The sequence below is a fragment of the Silurus aristotelis genome, assembly GCF_946808225.1.
Source record: "Silurus aristotelis genome assembly, chromosome: 13".
NCBI classification, from domain to species: Eukaryota; Metazoa; Chordata; class Actinopteri; order Siluriformes; family Siluridae; genus Silurus; species Silurus aristotelis.
In genome coordinates, this window is record NC_139586.1 from 12827636 (window position 1) to 12846258 (window position 18623).

The following is an 18623-nucleotide window of genomic DNA, read 5'->3' on the forward strand; positions in this document are numbered from 1 at the left end:
GGTGGAACAGACTCTTAAAGACGCCCACGTACGAATGTTGTCTTAATGTCCAGGATGTTCTCCCACCTCACACCCCGTATTCCCAGGGTAGGCTCTGGGAATACATTCTTAACCACACTAAACAGGATAAGGCTCTTACTGAAGATTTAATAATCGTTTGCTAATGAGATGCAAAAGCTCGTGACACGGTTAGACAAACAGAAATTGAAACCTAGTGAAATTCATCAGTGAAATTGCAGAATCTCGCATGGGAAAATTCTGCATTTGTAGCCTGAGAGCATTCAGGATATTTATAACTCATGGAAATCAGATGTAGATAAGGAGGAAACATTAACATTCCTGGATAATAAGAGCAATTGATTATTAGTTAAAAATAAGTAGGGAAGCCAAGAACTTTGCTGATAATATGACTGGTTTAAACAAAGGTTTTGTATTAACAAACTATAAACACAACTTTATAATGCGTTCCTACAGCTATGTTTACGAGTTATATGAATCGTGTGCATTACAGTGCATATAACACACTTTTTTTTACTAATACCAAACTCAGCCGCCAAAGGAATTTTTATTTACTGAATTAATTATAACTTCAAGAATATTTTCAACTTCTGGAAGAACTTTATAGCACTCAATAACTCAAACAGCATTTCAACATCTTTAAAATCAATGTAAAGACCTAGTGTTCCCTATAAATCCATGTTTTTATTATCAGCAACATCAACTCTTCTGAAACTCTCCTAACTGATCATCCTCTGAAATCTTGCACTTCTAGTCATACAGAATGAATTTTTTATGCACTTCTAGTATGAATATCTGCTTCTCCTAATATTGTATATTATTCATATACATTTCATAAACTATATTATATATATATCAAATGATTGATGAAAATGCTTTAGACTGTACAACTCTCTTTACTATGCATTATAAATCATTAACATGAAGCATTAAACTTACATGACCAATTATTACTTGACCGAACACTACAGAAGATAATGTATGTTGGCTATATACTGTGTCATAAGGACATTTTATATCGCATTATTTTGCATATATTACTATATTAATGCAGATACATTGCATAATAATTGTATGTGTTTAATGCCTATTTAATAGATTACTGCATGCTGTAAATATATTCATTACACATATGGACACATTTTGGACAATTTCTAAACGCTTTATATCACTGCACTGACAGTGCTTCTACAATTATACCCCTGTGTCTAATGCCTTTTGAAGGCATTAAAACAACTTTGTTAAACATACAGCGTACAGTTTTGCCGTACGGCAAACAATACGTACGATAGAAAGTTTGTTATGTAGGTTCTGTAGGTTCTCCATTATCCTTCACATTTCAATAAATAAAATAAATATTTGTTTTAACTTTAAAGACTTAAAGGGTGTGCAGGGTGGGACGCAATATAACAAACTGTAAAGTTTCAAGCTAATCAGATACCATTGAAAAAAGGAAGCAGAGTTGTTATTAACAGCTAAATAAAAGAGATTCTGAGGACTATAGCGTTGGTCTCAGAACGTTATTCAGTCTGCTCCGAAATTGACGTATAACAGACTTGATGGGATGTGGCGAAAAAGGTCACCTACAAGCATGAAAAACAATGAATTTGAAGAACAAACTAAAGACTTAATCTGAGGGAGGAGGAAATGGGGCTAATTCATGTTTTTTAGACAAATGAATTAAATAAGAATACATCATTCCAAATAAATAAATAAATAAACAAACAAACAAACAAACAAACAAACAAATAAATAAATAAATAAATAAATAGATTCATGTTGAAGAATTTACTCAGTTCACTGTTCTTCTTTGCAATTCTCCTATTTTTCCACTGTGCAATTTCATAACAGTGAGCTTTCGAATGATAAGGAACTGGGAACATCTCCATGGCAACAGGCTCCCATGGTGCAGCGGTGGGCAGGTGGGATAAAAGGGGGTCTGCCACAGTCAGCAGGAGACTGGGACTACCAGCATTTACAGTCTCAGCCAGGGGAAAAACAAACAAACTCACTCATCCTCCATTGTCTTCATCACCAACACTGAGCAGTGGGTCAATGTTTCTGTCATTACTTCCAACAACAAAGAAAGTTTGTAATATAACATAAAAAAAAAATAGCTTAAAGAGAGGAAGCTCCTGACCGAAAGAAATGTAGGATGAGGGGCTTCACAAAAAACAGAGTTGGATGATTGGGAATGTGCGGTTGTAGAAAAATGGTTGACTTCAGAGTGGTAATAATAACTCAGTTTCATTGTAGCATGCTAAGAGCGATTTGTTAATAATTAAAATAAAAAAAAAATAAAAAAAATTCTGAATTTATGCCTTTAATGTTAAGGAATGTCTAAATTAGTTCCTTTCATCCATTCAGCATTGCTAAGTAACTATGACTGCATGTCTATTATGGTATAAAGCATTTCTAAATCATTGTACACAGGTTATATAATTAGTTGGATGAAAATGTTTTCAACTTCATAACTTGCAGTATGGATCATTAACATTATACAGGACATAGTGTTCATGACACGTTCTATAGAAGGTTGCATAAATAATTATACAAATGTGTATAACGCCTACATAAATCCATAATAACATGCTGGAAACATATTCAGAAGTCTTTTCACATATGAATGCATTGGAAAGTGATTTCAAAATGTGTCATAAAGCAATAAAGGTCATGGAAATGGCCTTCATGGAAAGTGTATAATGCCTAATAAATGTATAATAGCATGTAAATATATTCATAGGTCATTACAAATATGAACATCTATTAAAGATTTCTGAATGTGTTATAAACACTGCATAATGCCTTTGGGTCTATTAGCGTAACAAAGTAAATATTGCCTTATAAATGTTTTATAACACGTTCACTATACACATGACTTTCATTGAATTTGTGAGAAAATATTTCCTTTGAGAATAAATTGGAATAATGGATAATAGAACTGTGACTGAATGGGTGATTTAGAAAACAGTCTGAAAATAGACATAAATCATTTCGAATATTAGGCTAAAGACAGTAAAAAGCTGAATTCCTCCTGTCAGCTCATGTTTTTCATCGCACGAACGAGGGAACAGAAAACAACTTTTTGGTACAAAGTTTCAGCCAGGAAAAAGAGAGCAACTGTAAGATGTTATGAACACCTGTAAATGAGGCTGACAGGAACAGCAGGAAGGTGCAGTAAACCTTCGGCAGATCGTCAGATGATAGTTGTGGGGTTTGGTTTTGCACGGTTTTAACTAAATCAGGTTTGCTCTGATGCATAGTCTGTTGTAGATGTATTAAGCTGTTGCATTACCCAAAACGACTAAGGGATATGGGGCTTATACATCAAACCTACACACTGTTATGCAAAAAATGTATCACCAGACTGCCTCAATCCAGATTAGACTCCACGATATATGCCAGAATGAACTCATCCCCAAAATATGTGTAGAAATTCAGGGGAATAACCTTTAAGCAATTTTAGTACAGGAGCAGGTCATCGAGAACCATTTCTGACCAATGGTGTACAGACCATGATTAGCATTTAAACAAAACTATCACTCAACCATTTGTTAGCAATACGACTTTCGGCTAGACGGTAGCATCACCTGGTATTTTGGGACATTGCTATCATCTGCACTGTTGAATATATATATATATATATTTTTAAAGTTATGATTTACGATCACTCAGTAGTAACAAACTAGCAAAGTAACCACGGATCACTCTACATGCTAGCAAGCTTTATGGATAGCAATACAGGTTTATTGGACAGTTACATAAACAGAACACCAAACATGGACATTCTGTACAGCTTCCTGGACAAATTTAGAGCGAAGTATGTTCTAATGCAATGTCAGTTTGGTGCTCTTAAAAACAAGAGATGAAATTTGTAGGCTTCCTGCTGTTGAGTCCCAGGAGTTAAAGTGTGCTCCTGTTCCATTACAGTCAAAAAAGGCAATTGGAATAAATAAATCCTTTAGAGAATAAAGACGTTTCCTTCCCCATCATCAACCCTGAGTGAGAATCGCAATCAGCGAGTCGAGAGACTCCACTGGATCAGCACAGAGCACGATTCTATCACAGTTTATAAATCGTGTTAAAGCTTAGGCAAAGAGCAAACCACACAAAGAAATCCCTCGTCAGACGAACACGAGATGAGCTGCTCTGCTTTACGAGGCAGACGCACAAGATGTGATTCTTCTACCACTTTACAGAGGAATAAAGTCCGCCTGCATACGTCACAGTGCTCTGTGTGAGAGAGATCTCAGCAATAACGCCTAAATTACATGCAGCACATTAGAACTAATTAGTAAACACCTAAGCGCAGCTGCAGTGCAAGGTTCTTTTACTAGTGTTAGAGGGGAAAACAGCGCCACCATGTGAATCTCTGAAATGATTACACTTTCTTTTCTTTTCTTTTTTTTTATCACAATTTTAATATTTAAATAGAAATCCAAAGTGGACTACCCACATTAAAGCCTACATGTGAAATAATAGTCTGATGTATATCTGTTTTGCTGCTGCATCACACCTGGTTTACAACAAGCAAAAAATGAATGCACAAATGTAGGTTTAAATTTGACTCACACTAACGTATACATTTTTGTTTCTTTTTTTAAGCAATTTGTTTTCCTTATAAGTTTGCTTCAGTCTACAGTAAGAGTGTAGTGGAGGTAAAGAGAGTTTCTGGTGATGAACATGAAGCTGGAAGTTGAAGGGGTCAGGATAAATGTCATCAGTGCCTATGCTCCACAAGTCGGCTGTGAAATGGAGGAGAAGGAACAATTCTGAAGTGAGTTAGATGGAGTGGTGTACCTAGGAATGAAAGAATGGTAATTGGGGCAGACTTTAATGGGCATGTAGGTGAAGGGAACAGAGGTGATGAGGGGGTGATGAATAGGTATGGTCTTAAGGAGAGGATTGTGGAAGGGCAGATGATGGTAGTTATTGCGGAAAGGATGGAAATGAAAGTGGTGAACACTTATTTTAAGAAGAAGGAGGATCATAGGGTGACGTATAAGAGTGGAGGAATGAACTATGTTCTATGTAGGAGATGCAACCTGAAGGAGATTGGAGTCTGTAAGGTGTTGGCAGGGGACAGTGTAGCTAGACAGCATCGAATGGTGTTCTGAAGGATGGTTTTAGAGGTGAAGAAGAAGAAGAGGAGAGTGAAGACTTAAAGAAGGAGGAAGACTGTAGTGTGAGATTCAGGGAAGAGGTCAGACAGGGGCTGGATGGTGGTGAAGAGGTGCTGTATGATTGGGCAACTACTGCAGAAGTGATGAGGGAGGCAGCTAGATAAGGTACTTGGTGTGACATCTGGAAATAGAATGGAAGACAAAAAGACGTGGTGGAATGAGGAAGTGCAGGAGAGCATAAGGGGAAAGAGGTTTGCAAAACAGAAGTGGGATCGACAGAGTGATGAGAAAAGTAGGCAGGAGTACAAGGAGATGCGGCAGCAGGTAAATAGGGATGTGGCGAAAGCCAAGGAGAAGGCATATGAGGCGCTGTATGGGAAGTTGGACATTGACCGATTGGCCAGGCAGAGAGGAGGAATGGAGAAGGAGTGTGATGGTACTGATCTTTAAGAATAAGGGAGATGTGCAGACCTGCAGTAACTACAGGGGAATAAAGCTGATCAGTCACACTATAAAATTATGGGAAAGAGTAGTGGAAGCCAGGCTGAGAGCAACAGTATGGTTTCATGCTGAGGAAGAGAACCACAGATGCCTTATTTGCTTTGAGAATGTTGATGGAGGAGTATAGAGAAGGTCAGAAGGAGTTGCATTGTGTTTGTGGATTTAGAGAAAGCGTATGACAGAGTGCCGAGAGAGGAGTTGTGGTATTGTATGAGGAAGTCAGGTGTGTCAGGGAAGTATGAGAGGGTGGTGCAGGACAGGTATGAGGACAGTGTGACAGCAGTTAAGTGTGCAGTATGAAAGACAGACTGGTTCAAGGTGAAGGTTGGACTGCATCAAGGATCCGCTCTGAGCCCTTTCCTGTTTGCATTGGTGATGGACAGGTTGACGGACGAGGTCAGACAGGAGTCTCCCTGGATTATGATGTTTGCGGATGATATTGTGATTTGTGGTAAGAGTAGGCAGCAGGTGGAAAAGAGCCTGGAGAGGTGGAGGTGTGTGTGAATGAGAGGAAGGGCAGTGGTGCGGTTGCAGGGAGAAGAGGTGGAGAAGGTGGAGGAGTTTAGGTACCTGGGGTCAACAGTGCAAGGTAATGAAGAGTGTGTTAGAGAAGTGAAAAAAAGAGTGCAGGCATGATGAAGTGTGTGGAGAAGAGTGGCAGGAGTATCTGCGAGAGTGAAAGGGAAAGTTTATAGGACTGTGGTGAGACCTGCGATGTTGTATGGATTAGAGACAGTGGCACTGAGTAAAAGACAGGAGGTGGAGCTGAAGGTAGCAGAGCTGAAGATGTTGAGGTTTTCGTTGGGAGTGACGAGGATGGACAGGATTAAAAATTAGTTTAAATATTAGAGTGTGAAAGAGGCAGATGTTGAGGACAGGGGGGTATGAAGACGGATGATCTGCTGTGGCGACCCCTAATGGGAGAAGCCGGAAGAAGAAGAAGAAGAACATAAGTTTGCCTCAGTCCTTTAATAATTCCTTTTTCCTCAGCACTTCCTCACTACTTCTTTTCTTTATTTTTTTTACAATTCTGATTAGTTTTCTTTTTCACCTTTTTCCTCCTTTTATTATTTTACTTAATTTCATTCATTCATCCATTCTTTCTTTTTCATGTCAGTTTTTAGAATTATATCCATTTCTTTCTTTTTATTTACTTTTAAATGTTTGTTTTTTCTTTGCAGGATTTGTGATTTGTGAAACTCAAGACAAAGAAAAGTAAAATCACACAGTGACTCAGAACTCACGCAGGACACAGGACTGGTCTTACTTTCCCCAATGGGACTTTATCTTAATTTCAAGTATTCAAAACTGTTAAATAAAAACCAGGTTTAAATAGTGGGCAACTTTTGCACATTTGCTTTGCTATTAAATTGTACCCCATACCCTTATTAACAACAACTATACACATTTAGAATCAAACAGAGCTGGAATCTCATCATAGAACTTTACACAGACAGTAAATGGTGCAGGAATCGAACGATTCAATGCATGAAAGGTGGGGTGAGGTGTAGTGAGGTGGGATAATTAGTCAGTGGGACAACGGGGAAAAGTCCAGTTAATAGCTGCTGGTGATACAAAAGTTTTAACGTTCATCTCAAAACGTCATGATATGTTATATTCATATTGGCCAGCAGGAAGAAAAAAAAATGCCTGAAGCGATGCACCGTGTGCTTCCGGAGGAATGAATTCGTGTCCACTCACTTGCAATTCTTGAATGGGTTTTGTTGAACTCATTGATTCATTTGACATTAGCGCAGCTGCAAATCTCATTCACAAGGGCATGTACAATAACATTATCGTTAAAAATAGTGCGTAATCCACAAATGTAAATTTTTTGAATGTATGCTTCTTTGTGATTTCTTGTCAGTGAAATAACAAGCCAGGGTTTTTTGTCCTGTTAACTTCAGGTGAGAGAAAAAAAAAAAAACACACCAAGAATGAGGAAACGCTCATTTATAGCTGCTAGAACATAAGAAGCGAAGTTAATTCACTTGTAATAAAAGTAATGAAATCGGATAAGGATTATGCCATGTCATTCGTTTAAAATTAATCTTTAACAAATTGGTGTGGTGAAAGAGGAAGAAAACACTGTGTTTTCCTTTTACTTCACTTCCCAATCAATAGCTATCCGTAAATCTGTTCCGCACCATTGATTCTTTCCTACAGCAGCACACACCCTGTCATGTATGACTGATTTGAGTCCTTGACCTGAGAATTTGTGTAAAATTTTCTAGTCGTCTGCTAACTTTTAAAAACATTTTTAAGCATATTTATATTTAGAAAAAAAATGACTAAGCTGTGATTAGCTTTAACATTTACATGGAAGAGGTATATAGAATGAGAACTCTGTCATAATGTCAAATATAATGCCATATGTAAATAGTACATGGTCAGGTATGCTTCAAACATACTCCAAGTTGCGTCCAAAGTTTGAAATATTCAGCAAAGTGTAATGAGGAGTTGGGGTGGGGGGTGGGGGATCGATCATGTGTGGAGTGTTACCTGGTCATGAGAAATTCACAAAAGTCCTATATTTATGAGCACCTATGGCATGGAAGTCTGCCATTTCACAAATCCTACACCGTATAGATGTAATATGTTAAAATTATCTCTCGCTCAGACGTGATGGCGTAGAGAATCAGCACCAGTTTTGAAAAAAAAAAGTTAACTAAAGCAAAATAAAACTGTCAGTTCTGTGCGGTGTTGATACGCTCACAATAAGACAGCGTCTAAAAACGTATCCACGTGTGTCTGTGTGTGTGTGTGTGTGTGTGTGTGTGTGTAAGGGGGGGTGGTGGTTGGGTTTTGGGGGTGGTCCATGGTGCTACATGACTCAGATTGGATTCTTCAACTGATTCCAGCAGAGCACAAGGTTTAAAAATTACATCATGTCAAACAAGTATACTTACTTTACAAAATATTTACAATGTCCATTTTAAGTGCATTTAAACAATATACAAACATTCATTAAAGAAATACTCCAATCCAATCTCTCTCTAACGTATCTGTAGTGTGTCATTACAGTTCCTGTGGACAAATAGAAATTGTTTACCCAAAATTCACTTATTTGCAAGTCTATGGGCAGATGTTGGACTTAATAAATGTTAAATGTGTTTTCAAAGAAAAAAGTGAACTGCTGCTGATTGAGGGAAAAGTGCTATCTGCACTCTACCTCATACATCAGCCCACAGAAGCTTTGGAGATCGGGTTAGTGTCACTGTGATTGATCTGGGTGTAAGAGTCTGCCTCCCATACCCAAAAAAAAAGCATGAACAATGGCTGTGGCACCTTCAAGATCTCTGAAAGTTGATGAAAGGATGAACGCTTTTTCACCAACTGCAAACCCACAGCAGTCCATAAAGCTAAGAAACTTACTTAAAGTTCATGTTTTGCTTCTAATCAACGGACACAATTATTTTAAAATGTTCCCAAAATGATCTGGATGTAGACAACACAAGCAACAATTTGCTAGCATTTGAGTTTCATTAGCCAAGTTTGTTTTTTGTTTCTATCGTTTATACAGTACGAATATGTCAATGTTTGCTTGTGTGTCACTTGTATACACTTTTGAATACAAAATTCAAATAAGTCCATTTTATACCCGATTCACTCAATTGTTTACATAAGCGCAATTTCTGAAATTACTCTTTGCTGTATTGCTCCTGTTTTTCTCACAAGAACTACTTTGTTTCTCTTCTTGCAGAGAGGAGTAAAAAAAAAAGAAGAAAATCTTCGTTTTGTGTCCGTAGGCTAAACAGCTTCATGCTAACCCACTAAATAATAAACAACGCATTCTTTCTTGTGGCCCTTGTTTCCTTTTGGTTTGTGAATTCATAAAATTCAAGACACCAATGTGCATTCCCATTTAGGTGAATTGGATTTTCTACCAAGAGAATTCAATTCATATTGTGCCAAATATTCATCACTGTAATCTTCTCACATCCTCATCCCTTTAGTGTTTCAGCTGCTAGTTTCAATTTTGCAGCAAATGATTGTGTATTTAAAACTGAATATCTGCGCATAGACTTGCTGTTTTTTCTGTTCAGGGAAACACTCAAAATAACCACAACAATCACAAATATGCTACAGATACACTGGAGAGAGATTTGATTAAACAAAAAAAACATCTCAAGTTATTCCTTTAATTGTGTTTATCTTTTCAGTGACATGATCAGAATGAACCTGAAGTTTATGTACACGCGAGTCTGAAGGTGAGCTTATGCGTTGAGCCTCAACGACTGATCCTCTCTCCTCCTAGAGGAGATATCGATGTCTATTGAATCTTTGCCGAGAATAAGCCGGAGACGTTTTGCTTGAGGAAGTGGGATAAAATCGTCCTCATAATCATCATCATCATCAGTTTCCTCCTCCTGGTCCTCCTCTTCCTCTGAAGTCTGCTCGTCCATGTGGTTGCTCCGGTGACTTCCGTTAAAACGTGCCTGCGTGACCAGGTGTTCGCTGTCCTCATGTTTCATGACTGTCCTCATGTGTGACGCAGAACTGAAGCCGTTGCTGGACCTGGCTTCGTAAGCGCTTCCCTTGTCGCGCTTGTGGTGTTTGCCCAGCTTGATTTTGATCTTTGAGGAGCTCCCACAAGCCTGCTTGGTCTCTCCACTGTCCCTACGTCTGCGCAAGGTCAGTTTAGGAATCCCTGTGCTGTTTTCCAGAATCACTGCGTCGTAGTGTGGAATTCTGTGCTTCTTTTTCCCTTTTCCCAAACTCCGACTGCTTCCTTTAGACTTCTTTTTGGAGGAACCGCAGTGCCGAGACCTTTCTGGAAACCCCAGGAGCACATCCTTTACTCTAGGACTTTGCGTAAACCTCTGCATGAATGGTCTGCTTGGCTCATCCTCACTTTTTATTCTCCTGTCCAGCTGGAGTGGAGGGAAATGCAGATTTTGCGAGTTGGAAACTATTGCGACGTACGAGTCTTCTGTTGCTTTCTCGTGTGACCTCAAGCCATGAGAGAGGTACTCCTCCATGTCGGCCGGTTCCGTTTTTATGACCGGGTTTTGGCCTTCAAAAGTGCTTTGTTCACCATTAACACAGTCAACGTCCTGCGTTTTATTCAAAGCCCTCAACGACCTTCGAGTCCTGTACGTGCAATTGTCTGATCCTGCAAGACATTTTAAAGACTGTTGATTGTTTTCCTTCGCAATGTGCTGTGTTATGCAGTCTCTGGATCCTGTCGGGTTAAAAGCTCTAAGCGAGTTCTTCTCCTTTTTAACACGGACGTCTCTGCAGAGAGCAGCTTTCGGCTCCTTCAGAGAGGTCTTGGCCTCTGACCCTTGGCTTTGGCTTCGTAACCTTACGTTTGGGAGTGAAGGCTTGGAGGGTTTTGATTTCAGTCTCTTTGGTACCCTGTTATTAGTTTGACTTTGTTTGGAAGGTGAGGTAGATGTGTAAGCTCTTGAGAGAGACTGTCCATCATGACTCCTGCCTTTACTTACCCTCGTGTTAGCTGGCGTTCTTTTCCCAGATGCTAAATAAAAAGAAAAAAGGCTTTAATTAGAAGTGATTCTTATGCCTCTTACACATCATTCATACCACAGGCATTTTTAATTCTCAATTTTGATTGGTCAGAAGGTCCCCACCTTACCTTAGGTTTACAAATATTACCAAATTAATGTTTATATTTTGTGTGAGGACAGGAGCTAAATTGTTTGTTTAAAATGATAAAAAAGAACACAAGAATATGGTGCTGGCAAATTGCAGTAGTATAAAAAGAATAAAGCACTGTGAAACATACTCTTATAGGAAAACTTCAGTGCAGTCACAGCAAAACGGTTTCCCCCACCACCTAGTCTTGCTTCTTTTATTTTAACACCCAAGTCTATATAGAAGCCAAATAAAGTCTTTTTTTAATATATATTTTATAGCTTTTAATCTGATTTGATTCAGTGTAATACCAAAAATGTACACCAAGCACATATACTGTGGATTTTTTGCCTCATTTAACAAGCTGGACACAAACAGGTTCATTCGTAAACAAGTGTTTACACACCATATTTGGTATTCATGAAACCCGGCTTGAAATTTGTCTGAATGTTTTTAGACTATATATTCTGTAGGTTTATGTTTACACGAGAAGACTAAAATGCTAGCATGAAGAAAATCTGTTGCAGAAACGTTTATGCAGAAAAGTATGCATAAATGTACACATTACTTTAATAAAGCAAACTTGAATAGATGAGGGAGGAATAAAACCTTTTCAACCAAATATCCATTTACAATGGATTAAAATGAATTACAGACAAAACTTTTTTCAATTAATTGGCACTGTACTTTAAAGCATCTGAAGGACTGTTAAGCTTTTGTATAAACTGTTTATATAAATTAAGAGCTACTGCTAGACAAAGATCTCTGTATAAACACCATTTTTGTTTAATGCTGTAAATTTCATGCAGCACAAAGCTCTGTTACAGATAAAACACAGCCAGGTGTGTGAGACTAAAAGCAGCTGGGAATATGGTTTTACTGCCAAGTCATCATGGATCAAAGCATCAGCAGTAGCTTTGGAGAGGAACAGAAGAATATATTATAAAGGATCTACTGCCATGGTGATTTTGTATAAGTCTGATTTAAGGTTTTGAAAACATGAGTAAGAGCGATGGCTTAAGAGCTTATAACCATATGACTGCAAGTGTGCAATTGTGTATATATATATTTTACACAGTATCTCACAAAAGTGAATACACCCCTCACATTTCAGCAACCATTTTAATGCATCTCTAAAAGGACAATACTACAGAAATAAAACTTTGATATATTTTATAGTCAGTGTGCAGCTTGTGTAGCAGTGCAGATTTACTGTCCTCTGAAAATAACTTAACACAGCCATTATTTTTAAAATAACTGGCAACAAAAGTGAGTACACCCTAAGTGATAACAGCTGTACATCGTGTAACCATGCAATGCCACAAGTCCTATTCATCATGCTGATGTTTTTGTCTGCTTGTAAGGAACATAAAAATTTGTGTATTAAAACAGTTAAAATGTGGTGCTTTGAGTACAACTCTCTCATTCTGACCACTGGATGTTCAACATGGAACCTCATGGCAAAGACTCTGAAGGTTTTGAGAATTAGAATTGTTGCTCTCCACAAAGATGGCCGAAGCCAACATTGTATGTATTTAATATTAATGTACAAACTATTAAAGAACATGGTATGTAATTATGTAATTACATGTGTTATACAACCCAGAATATGTTCTACAGTATATTTTGGATTGTTTAAAGTAGCTACATTTAGCTTTAATGACAACCTGGCACACTCATTGCATTATCTCATCAGAATCATGAGGAAATCACCTGGATTGGTTTTCAGTTCACGTGTGTGCCTTGTCAATCCGGAAAATCTCAAGAAATTGAGAGAAAATGTATCCCCAAGTGCAGTCTCCAAAACCATCAAAATGCTATGATAAAAATGCTCTCATGAGAACGTCCCCAGGAAAGATGACCAAGAGCTTCCTCTGCTGCAGAGGACATGTTTATTAAAATAACATAAATACTTCTCCGAGTTCGAGTGACAGACATATTTCAACATCCTCTGTTCAGAGGAGAATGCACGAGTCAGGTTTTCAACCCATTAGTTCTGGGGGAAAAACCAAGCAGAAGAAACTTGCTTGGGCCAAGAAACACAAGTAATAGACATTAGATCAATGGAAAACTGTCCTTTGTTCTGACGAGTTAAAATTTTAGATTTTTAAGTTCTAAACAAGAGCGTGAATGGACAGTTCGGGAATGTGCGGTTCCCACCATGAAGCAGTGAGGAGACCCATGACATCATGGTCTCAGCTTTGTTTTCCAACAGGACGATAACCCCAAACACACCTCTAGGTGTGGACCTAGGAGACGGATGGTGTACTGCATTAGGTGACCTGGACTCATTCACCGGATTTAAATCAAAATAAGTTGGTTTGGGATGGGTTGGACTGGAGAGTGAAGGAAAAGCAGCCAACAGGCACTCAACACCTCTGGAAACCCATTTCAGGTAAATACCTTTTGAGGCTGACTGAGAGAATGTCAAGAGTGTGAAAAGCTGTCATCAAAGCAAAAGGTGTCGACTTTGGAGAAACAAAATTTTGCTGACTAAATCGTTTCAGATTTGTTCTTTCATTGCAATTTCAGGTCTTCAACATTTAGAGAATATGGTGAATCCAAATTTTTGACTTGTAGTGTGTGTGTGTATAAATAAAGTATAAGCAGCTGTTAATATTTAACTAAGCAATTTTGCCTGTTGTTTAATTCGCAAAATCAAGAAAGATGAACATTCTTACATGAGTGTGTTTTCGGGGAATCCTGAGTGTCTGCGTCGGCGGGGGAGCCGACAGATTGGACGTCAGAGTTCTGACTCGTTTCTCCCAGCTTCTTTAGCCTGTTGAGTCGCCGGTCTGTCTCCCTCAATCCGTATTTGCTATTGATAACAGGAACTTCCACAGGAAGTCCTATTTTTGATTTGAAAGCACCGGTGCCACGTCTGGAAGCGATAATTTTTTGCACGTTAATATGCTGCATATATACAGACACAAATTCTCAAGACGTGTTTTTGAATAAAAGGGAAAAAAATATATATTTATAGTTTACCTTTCACACGTGTAGCATTCGCAAAACTCGTTGTTTTCTCCGAAGAAGCCATCGCCGTAGTAACAGGAAATTTCTTCCCCTGGTTCGATGTCTCGGAGAACTTTGACACAAGCTGCATCACGACCGGTTGAAACAAACTGATAAAATAACGGAAAAATGAAGATATTTAAGAGATGCTGAACTCTCGAGACATGATGAGATTTATGTTAATTAATTGAGTGCTGACCTTGCAATTTGGCCGACAATCTGAAAAAAATAAAATAGAAAATTACTCAGCCATTATGTATGTAACAGCAAACATTTAAAAGGTTGAAGTTTAAGTTGCTAACGAATACCGTGGTTGATGAAAGCGGCGGGTCCGAGCCAGAGCTGGGCACAGTTTTTGCGAGTGGAGTACATGACGCTAAAGTCGTTCTCACCGTGACGTAATAACATGTTCTCCTCACTGGCTGAAAGCTCAGCAATGCAGCCCACGAGATGTTCGATCTTATCGTTCCTTTTCCTGTATGAAAGGAAAACACATTTAGAGGTCTTGTATTAGTGCGAGTCCATACTCATTATTATACTCGAACGTTATTCATGTACCATTCTTTCGTTGCAACTATTTTAGCCCCGTTTTGCTCAGAAGAATATCGGTTGCAAGGCAAAATCTCGAATCCGCTGTCGCTCGCAAACATGCGCAGATAAACGAATACCTAAATTAACACAAAAGGAATCATTATTATCATCCTTATTATCATCATATGTATAATTAGGCTTTTGGAAAGACATACGTGCTGTTTGAAAAGTTTCTCCTGAGCCTTTGTTTTGGACAGGAGATGATTTCTGGAGGAATCTCCACAAGTTAAAGACTCGAACGTTTTCTCAAGGTCGCTGTGTTTTTTAAAACTCTCTATAATGTCCTTCAGCTCGTCTTGTCTTCCTTTAATGGGGCGAAATCTACAATGAAAATTATAACAGTTATGCATTTCATACAGAAGCCTGCATGCTCATGAATACCTACAAAAACTAGAGCTGTTTTTAAGAAAATTATGAGATTGATAATTTAATATATAAATGTCAGTTCCACGTCTTTACAACCTCTTCCAAATAAAAAAAGAAAAGAATTATACACAGTTGCTTCAATAACATATTTATAAACTTTTGAGATATATATATATATATATATATATATATATATATATATATATATATATATATATATATATATATATATATATATATTTATTTATTTATTTATTTATTTATTTTAATGTATTAACTATAAAAACAATCAACAATGTTCTAAAGATTGCCTAATTACAATCGTCTGAATATATTTACAAAATTAGAAATTTTACATAAAATATTAGGAAAACATAAGATTTAAATCTATAAATTACTTTGTAATCAAATATGATCTTTACTCTAAAACTATAAAGTTTTTTTTTTTTGTGGAGAAATTATGTCAATATTTTATATAAAAAATTTTTTTTATTATTATTTAATATTTACTTAATACTTATTATTTTAGATTTCCTATGTAAAACGTATTGTATTGCTACATATACACAAATATTTATTTATTGACGTATATATTAAAGTGATATTTAAAAAAATAAAAATTGTCTTATTTCAAAGAATATAGATGTTTATTTTTGTTTTCTTTTTTAAATATGGAGATATGTTTTCATTTTCTGCACTTTTATCCCTGAAAAGGTCCATTAACACTCAATCAATAAATCTACATATAAATACTCCTTATAATATAAACACCCCATCTAAATAAAAAGGACTAGAGATTCGCGACCTGGTGTTCATTTTGTGTGTTTGAAAGCCGAGATAAGGGTCGAGGATGAGGCTCGTGGTCAAGTCGTCATTCTCACACAGTTCCTTAGCGGTCATTCCCGATGATGGCACGTGCCGTCTTTCGGCTTCCATCGGACCACCGTTGAAACCTAATTGAAAACGATAATAAAAAAAATGTTAGGAAAAAAACTCACCTATTATTGATTCATTCATTCTTTCCCCTTTAGTTAGTGTTTAATCCTGGTCAGGACAAGAGACAAGAGCTTTGTTAAATGGTCCAGAATGGACTGTACACGATAAACGTCATGTATGCACCCTGTTCCTTTTTATTATAGATTTAATTTTATAAACATAATCCTTTTAATTACTAAAATATTAAGCATGTTATAATTGTGTACAATAACAATAAGCTTAATTTGTTTGGATGTTTATTTATACACCCAATTATTTTAATGTAGTAAAAATGTCATTGTTTTTACATCACTGATTCTGTTTTGGATTACATGCCATTCGATTATGGCTAGAAATGAACAGAATATAATAACTCTAATCATGAAAAATAAAGCGTAATTTAAAGGTTTGTCTGTTTTCGGCGTTGTTACATGGGTACAAACAGTCACAGCCATTGCCGAATTCTATGCTCCTGTGTCATATTGAGGTGTTTAAAATAACTCACGGCGGCTGCATCTCCGGCTGCTGAGCGAGTTCTTGCTGTGACGCAGATGCTGAGCGCGACTTTGACTCCCCTGATGTTCGCTGAACCTGCTGCCATGTCGTCTGCCATTTACTACCATGTTCTTCTTGGATTCGCCCATCCACTTCATACCCGCAGAGCGCCTGCGTTAGTCGCATCGAGTCTCCTTGCTGAGGAAGAAATAAAGAAAAGGCAATGTTGATGGGTTACGGTTTAACAAAACTACAAATGGACAAAAAGTACAGCATCTCTAGGCTAATGTCAGTGATGACCAAACGAGTTTTGGCTGTAATTATACCATTATATGACACCAATCCCTCAGAAAATAACACACAAGTAGAAAAATAACAACTATTTCAGCTAATCTAATTTTAATTACGTCAGAAAGACGGGCGAGTGGGCGTGTCTCGATTTGCATATTCGTAAATATTCATAGAGTCCCGGCATTTTGTACAAGCTACAGGTGTACAGATGTTCCTGGGGTTTTTCTTTTTTTATTTATTTATTTATTTTGAACTAAAGACTTATAACACGCAAATAAAAGGATATAGCGTCTTTGTTATTGGTTACCGTAAAAAAAGAAAAAGGCAAAAAAAATTAAAGTTTTTAATAATAATAATAAAGCCTTTATTTGAAAGGTAATGCCGAGCCTAAACTCCTCCACCCTTTTTCACAAAACCAAGGAAAATGTCAACTATACTCACAGGAATTATAATATTTATAATTAATATTCCAACCCAAACAGATGTAAATACAATATATTTAAAGAAAAATAAACGATACAGTGGTTATAAATATTAGTTAACACATATGATTACTCGACTAGCTATTAGGCTATCCAGTTAGGGTTAGTTAGCTAGCTAGTTAAGTCAAGAAATTATTTGGATACGTCTTTTTTTTTCTTTTTTTTTTATTGTTAAAATATTTGTTGGTGATTTATCTCTTATCTAAAATAAAACTTAGCTAATGCCTGTTCATGCAGGTTAAAGTTGGCTAGCAAGCCGGTTAAGCTAGCTAGATGGATGCCGGCTACATGAGACCGGCTAGTTTATTTTATTTAGGTATTTCTCGTGATTAAATAAATGGCCATAGTTTGTACAATAATGCAGAAATATTTGTAAATATTGGTTAATCTAAATAGAAAATATAAACAGCCCAGTTGGGTCGATTAGCAATTTAGCGTAATAGCATGCTAATTAACAATTAGCGTCATAAGCTACGTGGCTAACTTACCATTTAAGTTAGCAAAAATTAAATACTCACTTAGTCGTTAGCTCCCATGGTGAATCGAACCTTAATCTTTCACGCTGAATCGAATTCAATCTTATTAAAATCCTACAAAAATAAAGCTAAACATAAATATAACTTAGCTACACTAAAAAAAATCAGCATTAAAATTCAAGATGGCGGAGCGTCCATGAGAAAGAAAAGGCCGCACAGCCCAGAGTTGTGGAAAACTGGAGTCTGCTGCTTTTTGTTTCCTCAAACAACAGAAAACAAATTATTTAGGTGCCAACTTGCGCGATTTAAAATTAAGCATTATTTATTTCGTTACCAAAAATAATATTTATATAGAGATAATATAGTCGGCTAAGAACTACTACCCCGTACTCGGATGAACACGAAAGTAGTTCCGTAAAAACAAACTGCAGTCCTTTTAAACGGGTTGCCAGATCCAGTTTTCTTAATCGGAATACTTACAACAAACGAAAGTTCTGAATTTAAATGAGAAAAATTACGTTGAGAAATAAATGTTTTTAACATATATAATGTTCTACATGTCCTGCTGTCTGTTGGTGTTTTACACCTAATACTACTGTACAATTGTACTAATTTTAGTTACAGGATGATCATCAGTGTCGGGGCGGTGTGACGGTTTTAAACACACTGCCGATTTCTACCTCTCTGAAAAA

General features: G+C 37.0%; 1 protein-coding gene across 2 annotated transcripts; it reads right to left on the reverse strand.

Moving 5' to 3' along the window:
* Positions 1–6900: 6900 nt before the first annotated feature.
* Positions 6901–18464, reverse strand: LOC310735589 (histone-lysine N-methyltransferase KMT5B-like). 2 transcript variants are annotated; one of them, XR_014536334.1, is made up of 11 exons: positions 17974–18464; positions 16693–16880; positions 16018–16165; positions 15002–15167; positions 14814–14923; positions 14564–14730; positions 14455–14474; positions 14229–14365; positions 13922–14121; positions 9530–11124; positions 6901–9110 (listed from the first exon to the last, which is right to left on the reverse strand). XR_014536334.1 is itself a non-coding variant. In XM_083558501.1 (10 exons), exons 2-10 carry the CDS (start codon positions 16838–16840, stop codon positions 9860–9862), a joined length of 2361 nt encoding a protein of 786 aa, XP_083414627.1. In that variant the 5' UTR covers positions 16841–16880; positions 17974–18464; the 3' UTR covers positions 6901–9859. The 2 variants fall into 2 exon arrangements, 1 of the variants encoding a protein (XP_083414627.1); XM_083558501.1 differs by having other exon boundaries at positions 6901–11124.
* Positions 18465–18623: the final 159 nt, after the last annotated feature.

Coding starts and splice junctions, on each gene's coding strand:
- LOC310735589 (XM_083558501.1), bottom strand. CDS start 16,840: ATGAAGTGGATGGGCGAATCCAAGAAGAACATGGTAGTAAATGGCAGA. Junction 16,166..16,692: donor CAGCCGGAGATGCAGCCGCC/GTGAGTTATTTT, acceptor GTTTTCAATTAG/GTTTCAACGGTGGTCCGATG. Junction 14,366..14,454: donor ATTGTCGGCCAAATTGCAAG/GTCAGCACTCAA, acceptor TTATTTTATCAG/TTTGTTTCAACCGGTCGTGA.